The following is a 13,102-nucleotide window of genomic DNA, read 5'->3' on the forward strand; positions in this document are numbered from 1 at the left end:
AGGTTTGCAAAAAAATGTATTTATAAAAGCCCCCAATTTCTGAGGCATTGGCAAAGGGAGTTTTGTCCCATTTTACGACCCTTCCTGCCGCCCTTAAGCGAATCGCGGCCGTTGATCCTAGGTGAATCCTAGAATTAAGACCACACTCGAGCCCAACGGTTGTTAAGTGAGACATTTGTGAAGCGAGTTTTACCTCATTTTTACAACATTTCTTGCCATAGTTGTTAAGTGAATCACTGCAGTTATAAAGTTAAGTCACATGGTCGTTAAGTGAATCCGGCTTCCCCGTTGACTTTGCTGGTCGGAAGGTCGTAAAAAGGGGATCGCGTGAGCTCTGGGACACGGCGACCGTCATAAATATGAGACAGTGGCCAATCGATTTTGATCACAGGACTGCAGGGGACCTGCAACGGTTGTAAGCCTGAAAAACGGTCCCTTTTTCCCCCAGGGCCGTCGTAACTTCGAACGATCACTAAACGAACTGTTGGGGGACTATCAGTTATGAAGCTATGTCTCCCGAAGTTGCGGGTTCTCCATCGCTGGAATATTTCATGGAAAAAAAAATGCAGTGTATGAAAACTCCTGCCTCGGGCAGGGCGGGTTGGACTAGAGGACCTCCAAGGTCCCTTTCAACCTGATGAATTTTCCAGCCATTCAAGAAACGGGGAAAGGGCAAACCCCGATATCTCCCGCCTGTATTTTTATAGTCACTGATGTTTATGGTCAGTTTTCTCTCTTGCTCCAGAGACCCAATTCGTACCCCAAATTATGACAAATTATCTCATAATCCCGCTTTTTGAACCAGATGTGGCTCTATAGTTCGTCTTTCTTTTCAGAAGTTTCTTTGGGGGCTGTTTCGGCCTCTTTGGGGTTCGGTCCCGTTTCGGGGAGCCATTGCGTTTCTTCGATTTTGAAGAGCATCCGAACCAGGTCATCGGCTTGGATTCTCTCCTGAGGGAAAAATGGGAGAATGAGAGAGAGAAAACGGGGCGTCCATTTTAATTGAATAACACAACCCGTGGACTTCAACTCCCAGAATTCCTGAGGCAGCGTCCATTTTGTCAGCCCCTGCGAGGTAGGCCAGGCGAAGGATGGCAGGATTTACAAGAAATGTTTATAAAAGTCAACATAAAAGTCAGGGACACTGAGGACTAGCTGCTTGTGACCTTCCAATAAAGAGAGAGGGAAGAAAATTAAAGAAGAAATGGAAAAGGAAAAAAAAAATTTTTTTTGCAGCCTTGAGCAATTTTTAAGGGTGAATGAAAAGGAGGAGCAGCCAGGGACATTGAGGACTAGTGACATGGGATCCTCCAATGAAGAAGGAAATAAAAAGAAAGTAAAAAAGAAATAGAAAGGGGAAAAAATGGCTTTTGGGGGGGGAGCTTTGAGAGGAAGAGTCAGGGACACTGAGGACTAGCTACTTTGTGACCCTCCAATAAAGAGAGGGAGAAAAAAAGTAAAGAAATAGAAAATGGGGAAAAAGGCATTTTTTGCAGCCTTGAACAATTTTTTGCTTTTTATTATTATTTTCTTGCAAGCCCAGAGCGAATTTTTGAAGTGCAGGCAGAGCAAGTTCCAAGGCACATTGAGGACTAGATCCTTGAGCCCATTGTCCTTTTCTTTTTAAAACAAAGGCGTGTGAACTAGATATGATTTTTTTTTTAAAAAAATAGTCTTTGATTTCAATAATTTTTTTAAAAAATCTCTTTTTTCCTGAGTTTCTCACGGCACGAAACCCCCTACCCGTCTCCTCTAGAATTTTCTTGCTGCACGAATTTCCCCTCCACTATCAAAAAACCCCCCCACAAGGTCGAGATGGCTGCCATTTTGACTTTTTTGCCCACCATGGGGCCCGAGGAGGTGCTGCACTCACCCGTTCGCTATGGCGGGGGTCCAGGGTAAACCACAAGGCGATGGCGCAACGCTGGCCCTTCGTGACGGCTCGGACGCCGTGCGGGTTTTCCAATCCAGCCGAGAAGCCCACTGTCCGGCCGCACTGGGGCTTCACCTCGGCCTAGAGAGCAAATTGGGATCCCCGCAAAAAAACTATTTTAGTAGATAATTCCCCCCACCCCAAAATCCATCAAGGCCACCTTGGGCTTTGCTCTCCCAACCGATGTCGCTGATGCGCTAAATCTCTGTGGTTACGGGAGACTGGAAGTGAGCTCTGCTCCGTTTTACGACTTCTCTTGCTGCTGTTAAGTGAATCCTCATAAATATGAGTCAGTTGCCAATTTTGACCACGATATGGATAATGGGGACAAAAGTGATAACGGTAAAAAACGGAGGGTTTTTTTTCAGTGCAGGGGGTAATTTCATACAGTCGCTAAATGAACTGTTGGAAGGCAAGGATTCACTGAAAAAGCAGGTTGCAAATAATAAATTAAAAATGATTGACAATGCACCCTAACTGGAAATCCAGAAATTCAGAGACTTACCGTGACGGTCGTGGCATCCAACTCGGTAAAATAAAACTCCCCTCCTTCGAAATCTCCGTTTAAATAAAGGATGGCGCTAGAAAGCAATAAATCTCTTTTACTGACTGGGAGATTAAACCCTGAGGAATCCCCCCAAAATAAAAAATAAATTCTGATTTTTTCCTTGACTTTTAGGAGAAGCTTCCAGATCTTTCTGGAGAAAATCAGGTTGTTTTAACTGAGATGGTGTAAACGGGACAACGAGAACAACAATTGTAAATGGATGAAAAACATACTAGTCCTCAATGTTCAAGGCAGATTAAATTGCGTTCTATCTGCGTGCTGGACCAGCTGTCGCTTCCAAGCAGTCTTCAAGGGCAGCCCCAGATCAAGGGCTCTGAAGTAGTCCATTTTGTTTAGCCTCTCTGGATCTGGCAGCCCTTCGAGGTAGGCCACATTAGGAAAGATACTCCATGAAAAATACTGGAATTCTGCTGTGATCTTGGCAACTTAAGACCTGTGGACTTCAACTCCCAGAATTCCCCAGCCAGCTGGGAGTTGAAGTCCACAAGTTTTTAAGTGAGTAGGGAACTCTGGGATTTGAGGTCCACGAGTCCTAAGGTTGCCAAGGTTGGACTGATCTAGGCCCATATTTTTCAACCACTACAACTTTTAAAACTGGGGGACTCCAACTCCCAGAATTCCCCTGCGGCAGGGGAAGATGGGAGCTTCAGACGACCCAGCCAAACTCACCTGTAGTCCCGAAAGGTGTACGCAGGGGGCTCCTTGAGGCACACCAGGGCCTCGGCGTTGAGAATGCAGTTGTCGACGTGCACGGGGTGGCTGGGATCCGTTCGGCCCCCCTGTTTATCTAGGGGAGAGAGAAATGGGGGAGATCCCTTTTGATCCCTCCCTTCCCTCCCCCCAGCTCAATCTGGTCTTACCCCAAATCGGGGCATCCTGCGAGTTACGAATCCCACCCGCCCGGCTGAATTAAATCCCCTTGGGTGGAAAAACAGAAGCTGAAAACGCAGCAGGTTTCTAGTCCTCGTGGAGAGCCTGAAATTCTGAGCGGGGAAAAAACTTGGTGGGTTGGGAATCTTACCCCCTTTTCTACTCTCTCGGCCTCAACCTGCCGGCCTTTGTGTCTTCCAGGTTTTAAAATCAATTCTCTTCCCCTTCCCCCACCTCGCCGTTGTCCACCTGCTCACCTGCGATGGCCGTCCGGCACACCAGGTGAGTATAGGAGAAATGCAGAGGGACGTCCAGGCGGAAGTAAGACTCCAACATGTGGCGGACTTTCTCTGTGGCGTTGTAGTAGAGGTAAGCGCTCGGCATGGGAACTCTGCCTTCCTGCCCCAGCTGGGGTCGGGGGCGAGAGATCCACACGGAGGAGGAAAAATAAAACCAGGGTTACCCCAAATCTGAGACCCACTGGGTTTTAGAAACCGATTTAATTTTGAGAATTTAAAAAACAAAAACAAATTGCCTCCCACGAGCTTTGGACTTGTCTTTTGAAAGGCTGGGCTTCTAGTCCTCATGAAGGCCCTGGCTTTGGGCAAGGGGTTGGGCTAGAAGATCTCGAAGGACCCTTCTAGCTCTATATTTTTATGCTTTCGGAGACCAGCTTCCCAAATCCTAGATCTTTGCTCTTTTTGGGGGGAGTGGGGTGGGGGTTACCTTGAGGGCTTTCAGGACGGTCACCCCATGAAAAGTCTCGCTGGGTGTGTGGGGCGAGGTCTGTCCCCTATAACCGTCGCCCGCCGAAGCAGCTGCCTGCAATACGAGGAGGAATATTAAAATATCATAGAACTTTATAAACAAAGTTTGCATGATTAAGAAAAGAAAAATCCCAGAAGGAAAACTCCGATTTGTTTTTTTGTGTTTTTTTTTGCTTTAGTCCTATTGGGGAGACTGCAGATTTAAAAGATGAAAATGCCCACCCCCCCACCCAAAAAAAATGTATAAAAAAAGAAGGATTTGGGGTTCGAATTGGCAGCGGGAGAAGGAAATGCTGCCATCTAGTGATCACAAAACAAACTGCCGTAGGTTGTATGGGCGAGTCAGTCCTCAAACATTCGATTGCAATTGAGCCCAAATACTCGTTAAGTGTTTTTTTTTGGGGGGGGTCGCTCGCTCCCGGGACCACGAAACGTGGTTTCCCCAAAGGGGAGGAGGGGGAGCTCTGTGAGTGCAACCTGGGCAGGTATTCCAAAGACCATAGTGCTTTTCTTACATTGGTCAGGGCTTGCAACGTCCGGCATTCTTCTTGGGAAAGGACTCCGTCCACCACCACGCGCTGAGAGCCGTTCAGGGTCTTGGAATTCATGGCAACCCTGAGCCCATCGTAAACCAATGGGCCCCCTTGGCGGGAAAGAAATCCTCGAGTTACAACAGTTCACTTAGCGACCGCACTGAAGGGACAACGGGGACCTTTTTTCTTTTGGTAAAAAAGTTTTTTTTATTTTTAGGTTTCAAAAAACATCTCTTTTGGTGAACAGCGTTGGTTCCAGGTTTTTATATTCCCATCCAAACATGACCGTTCAATTTCACATCATATCGTTACATTTCATAATTTCTGTCACACGATCTCTTTTGGACAACCAAAAGCCAGACTCACTTAACGACCGTGTGACTGACTTAACAACCGCGGTGCTTCCCTCAACAACTGGGTGGGGGAAGAAAGGCCGTAAAAATGGGCAGAATTCCTTGGTGCGCTGTCTCGCTTAGCAGCAGGAATTTGGGGCTCAACGCTGGTCCTAAGTCGAGAACTACCTGATTTTAGCACCTTTGTGGTTTCCCGAGGCCTTCAGGTCCCGATTTGTGGGGGCAGCTCACCTTCCCGTACGAGTTTATTCATGTTGGAAGATTCCTTCGTCTTCTCTTCCACCAGATTCTCAATCTCCTTCATGAGGTTACCGATCTCCTCTGAGATCCGGGCCGCCGTCTCGCGTTCAGCCCTGCGGAGACAGAGAGAACGCAGGTTTCATCCTTCCGCGAGGCGACACCGAACCCGGGATTTCACCCTGCAATCCAGGTTCATTTTTCCTGCGACCCCGAAGAGATTCTCTTTCTCTCTCTCTCTCTCGATTTTAGCTATGTTATTGCTGTGATATTATCCTGGGTAGTCCTTGGCTTATAGTGATTCATTTAGGTCTTACTTTTGTTTCTCCTGAAGTCTCTTGGGAATGACTTCTTCCGGGGTCCATGTGTCCTTTAAAAGCAAGATAAGGACGGTTAAAGAAGATAGCCACGCTTTTCTGGACAAAACTCGTGTTTCTCAACTGTGATGGTTTTAAGAGGAATGAATTTCAACCTCCAGAATCCCCCAGCCAGCTTGATTTAAGATGGATGGACTTCAACTCCCAGAATCCCCCAACTAGAATGCTTTAAGATGGACTTCAATTCCCAGAATGCCCCAGCCAGCATGCTTTAAGATGGGCTTCAACTCCCAGAATCCCCGAGCTAGAATGCTTTAAGGTGGATGGACTTCAACTCCCAGAATTCCTTGGTCTGCTTTAAGACATATGGACCTCAATTCCCAGCATTCCCCAGCCAGCGTGCAATGCTGGGAGTTGGAGTCCACCCACCTTAAATTCGAACCTTGCATTTTCTCAAAATATTCTGTTTTCCTTTGAATTTCGAGTCCAACTTGTGGGTCTTAAGTCACTATCAAAAATGGCTATTTCAGGGCACAGCACAACAACACAAACACACACACACGCATGCACGGGGGTCCCCTTAAATCTGTCTATCCTATTTTTCAGTTCCTTGGAAAATAACACATTTTGCTTACCGGATCGACGAAAGGAATGCCAAAGACGTCATATGCAAAATAGAGTAATTCCTTCTCTAAAAGACTCCGCCGGCGATAAATCTGGACTTTCTGCAGCAAAAAAAAAAAAAAAGGCAGAAAAATGGGTCAAAATTAGAGAAATGAGATCAGATCGATCTGTTTGCCAGTCAGCTGACCTAATGGATGTCCAAAACAGTGATTTTTTTTTTTTTTACAACTTTGGTCCCTTTAAGACATCTGGACTTCAACTCCCAGAAAGCTTTGCTGGCTGGGGAATTCTGGGAGTTGAAGTCCAGGTGTCTTAAAGGGGCCGAGGCTGTAAAAACACTAGTTCAGAATGTCGCACAAAACTGGGTGGAGCTTTGAAAAAAGCACGGAATCATCTAAAATCCTTTGACTCGAGAGAGAGCTAGGCTTTGCAAGGCTCTAGTCCTCAGTGTTTCAGTTGTTACGGTTTTGGCTATATTATGTAAATTCCTCTTCTGGCTGTTGGTTATAAAGATGATGTTGCAAGGGGATAGAATGAGCTTTGTGGTCATAATGTAATAGTACAAAATAAATTATATAATAATATCATTTTTATATCAAGCTCAGGAGGGGTCAGCTTGGCTTATTCTGGCCTCTGCTCACCTGGGCACAAGGTTTGAGCCTATTTCTATTTGGAGAAAAGTACATTTGGATTCGGGGGGGGGGGAGGGGGCTGGACTAAATGATCTCCCACGTTCCCTCTGATCTTACCCTTTTAGAACCCAACGCTTCCATTTGGCTCCCTGCCCTGGGCATGGGGGCTGGACTAGATGGCCTCCCAGGTCCCCCTCCGACCTTCTCATCCTACGCTTCAGTTTGGATTCTTTTCCTGGGCGGGAGGGGGAGGCTGGACTAGATGACCTCTGGATACACTTTCCACTTTTCTTCACTGCCTATTTTACAGTGTCAGCCTAGGCCCAGATTTCTCTTCCAATGTGTCTGGGGGCGTTAAGGGACCCCTCAAAAGACCCTCTTTTCAAGCCTGGGTGTGTGTGTGTGTGTGTGTGTGTGTGTGTGAATGGGTGGGTGGGTGGTTGGATAGTGGGGCAGAAATCTTGCCTCTCTGGGCCCGATCTGTTTGGCCAGGTTCTCTCCCAGCATAGCTGCGTAATAAGCCACGTTCTGCTTCATCACATTGTCGTTCGGGAAAAAAAGCAAGTAGGTTTTTGCGCATTCGACTGCCTTCCCATAGTGGCCACCTGTGACAGGGCGGAAGGAGAGCCTTAAGGGAAGACTGGAAATATATCACAATCATCACAATCATCGTCAGACAATCATTCCCATATACTCAGATGCTACCTGAGCTACCGCTACCTTAAGTCCTTGGTTAGGACCTGAACTGCTAAGTTTTTACCAGACTGTGAATCGAATTGAACATTAAATATATAATAATAATAATAATAATAATAATAATAATAATAATAATAATGTAATAATATGTATTCAGAAATTACCCTAACAGCTCTTAAGTCCTTGGCCAGGACCTGAACTGTTAAGTTTTTACCAGTCCCAGACTGTGAATCGAATTGAACATTAAATATATAATAATAATAACGTAATAATATATATTCAGGCATTACCCTAACAGCTCTTAAGTCCTAGATTAGAACCTGAATTTTTTTTAACCAATCCCAGATTGTGAATCAAATTGAAGATTAAATCTATAATAGCAATAACAATAATAACAATAACATCATATAAACACATACTTAGGTGTTACCTTAACAGTTCTTAACAGGTTACCTTAACAGGTTAGAAACCAACATGCCCCAAAACTCAGTTTAAAGGTAGCCAACTTCCCCGAGAGCCCCCTGGAAGACGGAGCGGGGTGCAATTAATGGGATTCCCCCCCCCCAAACTCCCCTCCCCAAGCCCCACATACTGTTGTAATAGGCGAACTGCAGGTAGTTGAAGTGAGATGGGAGGAAATCTTCGTTGGGTTTCTCCTGACCGGCTTCCTGCGCCAACTCGGTCACGCATCCTTGCTTGCAGTTCAGCACTTGGGTGTAATGATCTGCCCCCGGGAAGGTCCGAGAAAAAGAGGATTACTCACAGGGAGCCATTGGGATCGAAGGTTCGGACATCGTTCTAAGACAGACGAGCGTTTCCCGACTTTTAGGATGGGTGGACTTCAACTCCCAGAATTCCCCAGCCAGTCTAGGTAGATTTTGACTTCCTGGAACCTTTGTGAGCCTATTTGGACTTCACTTCCCAGAATTCCCCAGCAAGCAGCCCATGTGAACTTCAACTCCCAGAATCCCCTAGCTAGCATGCACAGATAAGCCCTCAAGATACAACAGTTGGTTTAGTGAACACATTTCTCACTTAGCAACATAAATGCTGGACTCAATTATGGTCGTAAGTCGAGAACTAACTGTATGGACTTCAGCTCCCAGAACTCCCTAGCCAGCATCTATTTTCTGGTTGACTTTCAATGTTATTATTTTTTTAAAAATGGATTTTGGAGGTTTCATACACTGCCCGGAATCCATTGGAGCAGAGCGCTCATAACCAATTTAAATGAAGAAATAAAATCCCAGAATCCCCTACTCACGAGTCCTCAGCTCCCAGAATCCCCCAGCAGCCAATACCTCTCCTCACCCTTTCCATACGAGGCCTGTTTCATTTCTAGTTAGAAAAGCATTTTTGTTTTAAAATATTAAAAGACCGTGTCACCCCTAAAGACTTCTAACGGAACGAGCTACAGAGAACCTCCGTATCCAGGAGCAGAATATCTGAACACCGGTTTTCTAAGACTTCGCAGGGTTGACCGAGTCAGGCATCCCAGATACATGGCCTTCTCCCAGCCAGCAGCCCACAGCTTCCCACCGAGCCTTATGGGACTTGTTGTCCCGTTCTTTCCCTCCGCTCACCGATAAAGGCTTGGTAGAAGTCGGCATTGTATTCGAGGTAGTTGTAACCATCGTGGTTGTACGGCTCTTCGCAGAGGACCCGGCACTCCTCGTCGGCTACCCAGTACTCATCCAGCGCCTTCTCCAGGTGCAAAATGGCCGCCTGAGGATTCTCCTCCGTGTAGTAACTCACACCCAGGTGGAAATCTTGCTAGGGAGAGAATTGGAGAAGCCAGCTTTGAACCCCAGAAAGCAAAGCTGAACCGTCTTAGCATCTCCAGCTAGCAATTCTATCTTAAGTAGTCCCTGACTTTCGTCCCTCTTCGAGGCCATCGCTAGGCAGTACGGTCGCTAAGAGAGCCACTCCTTCCTACCGGCAAATCCAGCTCTGTTTATCAGAAGCCCAGTGGGAAGATGGCAAATGCTGATCACTTAATCGAGAGATACTAAAACCGTCATAAATACAGGTAGTCCTCAACTTACGATGTCAGTCGAGGCCAAAGTTTATGCTGTTAAAGTGAGTTTTGCCCCATTTTACAACTTTTTCTTTTGGCCGCAGTTGTTAAGTGAACCATGACAAGTCGTTAAACGAGCAACCTTCCGGCGAGCAAAAGTCAACGGTTCACTCATTTAACAACTGCAGTGAAGAATCTCTTTAACAGCTGCGGCAAGACAGGTTGTAAAGCAGCTCGAAACTCGCTTAACGACCGTCTCGCCTAGCAACAGAAGTTTGGGGCTCAAAACGGTGGTCATAAGTTGAGAACTGCCTTTATGCTTCTGAACCATCGCATCACATACATGTATCCATGTGCGTGTGTGTGTGTTTATATGTCCATATGTGCATATATACCGTATATTATATGGTACACGCACACACATTTATAGGTTGTAAACCACCCCGCAGAATCGCTTAGGTGGGATGGAGGACACTTTTAATCAATTTCATGCATTTTATTACATGTAATAAAATATTTTATTCAAGATAATTTTAAATTTTTTAAAAAAAGCTTCGATACCATAAAGACACACCCCGGGTGATTTTCTTCCTTGCTTTTTAAGTTTCTTGTATTTTTTCCCCCCTGCCTTTTTTATAATTTTGCACATTCTTTTTCTCTCTTTTGCTGCAGTTCTGTAGAATTAATTCTACAAGGTTCTGCAATTCCTTTAATTTTAAAAAAGGGAGAGGGGGGGGGGGAAAGGGCGTGCATCAAACTGTGACGTGACCTCACCATGTGGGGTTTAGCCTCCAAATCAATAAAATCCGAATCTTTGACCCCAACCATCATCTGGTAATAAGCCAGGTTCTGCCGCATCTCGGCGTGGTCCGGATTGGCTGAGAAGAAGGTCTGGGCGGCTGCCACAGCCTTCTTCAGCTTGTTGATCTGACAAAGAAGAGAAATTCTGATATTTTTTGGGGAAAGAATGCGGCTGTATTTGGATTAAAAGAGAAAGAAAGAGGGAGAAAGAGAGAGGGGGAGAGAGAGAAAGAGGGAAAAGAAAAGGAAGAAAAAAGGAAGAAAGCTGAGGAAGGGCTAAGGAGAGGACAGCGGAAGGTAGAGAAGGATTAAAAATGGGGAAAGGAGAGAAAGAGAGCGAGAAAAAAGGAGTCACCAGAGAGAAAACCAAAGAGAAGCTGAGGAAGGGATAAGGGAGAGAGGAGGAGTGCAGAAGGTAGAGAAGGATAGAAAACAGAGAGAGAGAGAGAGAGAGAGAGAAAATAAAGGAAAGGAAAGAAGAAAAGAGAAATGCGAGGAAGGGATAATGTGGTGAGGAGAGGAGAGAAGGATAGAAAATGGAAATAGAGAGTGAGAAAAAAAAGAAATGAATGACCAGAAAGAAAAAAAGCCGAAGAAGAGATAAGAGAAAGAGTGAGGAAACAAAGGAAGGAAAACAAAAGAGAAAAGAGAAGAGGAAGTGGAAAGAAAGGGAGTGAGGGGATGGTGAGATTCCATCTGAAACTTTCCACTTTGGGCATTTACAACTCCCCCCCACTCCCCAAAAAAAACCAGCCAAGGCCCACTCCCCACTTCCTCCATCCTTCCCAGAGGGGGGGGGGGGCAGGAGGGATTTGCAAAGCCCCCCCCACTTTTCCACCCGCGCGCCTGCGCCGAGACCCCGCGGAGAGAAGGCGCAGCCCCTCCACCGACGTGGCAAACGGGGCGGAGAGCGGAGCGGGCGGGGCTCCCACGGCCCCCACCCCCAAAGTTTCCCACCGCCTTCCCCCACTTCAAATCCCCGATTGCGCGCTGGGGATCACGACCAGCCCCTTCTTCTTCCTCAATTGGAGATTGGATGGCGGAGGGAAGGGGGGCAGAGGCGGTGCCAATCGGGACGGGGGCGCGATCCTCCCCCAGCCCCCCACACCTTGAAATACGCCACTTGCAGGTAGTTGTAAGGGCTGCGCTTGCGGAACTCCAGTTCCACCTCCTCGCCCAGCTGGTATCGAGACGGGCCGTCCGGCAGGCAGCGGCGGAGGCAGGCGGCGCGGCGGAGGAGCTGCTGGAAGAAGCGCAGGTCGCGGAACGGGCGGCGGGGCTCCCGCGCGGGATCCTCGGCCGTGTGGTTGGCCGCGCAGCCCGATCGGCAGCCGGCCAGGCGTTCCCGGTAGGCGGCCCGTGCCCGGAGCGCCCGCTCCATCTGCAGGATGACGCCGGGCCAGTCCCCGCGGTTGTAAGCCTCGGCTCCGGCCGCTAGCAACTCGTCGGCCGGGCGGAGCTGCTCCACCGTCGGGCGCGAGCCGTCGGCGGCGCTCAGGATCGCGCGGAGGAGCAGCGCAAGCAGCAAGCGCAGCATCTTGGCGAAGCGAAGGGGAGCGCGCACTGCCCGGGCTGGCAGGATGGAGCCACGCCCACTCGGGCCGCGCCCGTTCTTCGGCCACGCCCACTCTGAGCAACACGTGGCGATGGTGCCTTCCCCCCTCTTCCGGGTGGACTACAATTCCCAGAATTCCCCAGCCAGTCATGCTGGGCTGGGGAATTCTGGGAGTTGTAGTTCACTCTTCTTAAAGTGGCTGCAGTGTTTTCAAACTTTGTGATATGATACAAATTCTCTCTTTTTAAGATGAAACGCACGGATTTATTTGCGGGGTGGTCCTTTAGTTTCGAATTTCTGTACCTAAGTCGCTTTGGCTGTGTGGCTGCCTGGGAGATTCGGGGAAGCAACCCAAACTTTTGGGGTCAATTAGTGCAATTAGACACACAAATTCTTTGTGTGTCTTAACAACACTTGGCCAAATCAATTCAATTCAATTCAAAGGGCTGAAGAAAGGATGGGCCTTGTGGCTCAGCAATAGTCAGAAGGGCAGGATGGGGGCCTGCAGCAAAACTCTTGAAACCAATGGAATGAAAGGGGGGGGTGCCGAGGCCATCTAGTCCAACCCTCTTAGCATTTGACAGGCAGATTCGTTGTGGCATAGACTATTACTCTTGCCATGGGTGAGGTTTCAACAAGGAACTCATAAATCACCACCAAAATATTGCCTTTAATAAAAAGATTTGAACCTGGAAGTTCAATAAGGAATAGAATAAAATAAAAGAATGGAATGGAATAGAATGTAGAATAGAGAATAGAATAAAATAGAATAACAGAATTGGAAGGGGACTTGGAGGTCTTCTAGTCCAACCCCCTGCAAGGATAACTACCTGTTTTATTTTCCTATTTTAAATATATTTAGCTTTCACCTTTTTTTGCTGATAAATTTAAATAAATTCTTAGGCCTACTTACAAAAAAGTTTTACATTGAACGCACAATATTCTACATTAACTAACTCCCCATTCTACCTTTACTAATTCTTCGTTCACCTCTAACCTTTGCTATCTCTCGGTATGACGCAGTCGCTCTTGCCCCGCCTTTTTCTCACAGGGAGACGTCCGATTGGCAGGTACCCCGCGAGTCCCGCCTGTTCCCCCGAACGCAGCTCTTTCGTCATCCCTCCAATGAAAAGCCGTCTCCGCTCCTTCCGCCCCGCCCTCTCACTGAGACGCGAGGGCAGGCCCTCCAATAGGAAAGT

The 13,102-nt window shown here is 47.3% G+C and overlaps 1 protein-coding gene across 1 annotated transcript; it reads right to left on the reverse strand.

The window, feature by feature from the left end:
* P3H1 (prolyl 3-hydroxylase 1) lies at positions 1–11,972 on the reverse strand. The gene is made up of 15 exons (XM_026722976.2): positions 11,457–11,972; positions 10,322–10,474; positions 9,114–9,303; positions 8,123–8,254; positions 7,300–7,439; positions 6,214–6,303; positions 5,579–5,631; positions 5,256–5,377; positions 4,654–4,781; positions 4,098–4,193; positions 3,629–3,779; positions 3,171–3,288; positions 2,439–2,514; positions 1,874–2,014; positions 1–951 (listed from the first exon to the last, which is right to left on the reverse strand). The coding sequence occupies exons 1-15, from the start codon at positions 11,883–11,885 to the stop codon at positions 814–816; spliced, it is 2,157 nt and encodes a 718-aa protein (XP_026578761.2). The 5' UTR covers positions 11,886–11,972; the 3' UTR covers positions 1–813.
* Between the last annotated feature and the right edge of the window lie 1,130 nt (positions 11,973–13,102).

The sequence above is a fragment of the Pseudonaja textilis genome, chromosome 18, assembly GCF_049901715.1.
Source record: "Pseudonaja textilis isolate UNSWEBS1 chromosome 18, rPseTex1.2, whole genome shotgun sequence".
NCBI lineage: Eukaryota > Metazoa > Chordata > Lepidosauria > Squamata > Elapidae > Pseudonaja > Pseudonaja textilis.

What these genes read in the sequence shown, in the direction of transcription:
- P3H1 (XM_026722976.2), bottom strand. Translation starts at nt 11,885, where the DNA reads ATGCTGCGCTTGCTGCTTGCGCTGCTCCTCCGCGCGATCCTGAGCGCC. An exon ending in TGGAGGCTAAACCCCACATG is followed by an intron (nt 9,304 to 10,321) that starts GTGAGGTCACGT and finishes TTCTCTCCCTAG; the next exon opens with CAAGATTTCCACCTGGGTGT. An exon ending in TGGATGCCACGACCGTCACG is followed by an intron (nt 2,015 to 2,438) that starts GTAAGTCTCTGA and finishes TTTGCTCTCTAG; the next exon opens with GCCGAGGTGAAGCCCCAGTG.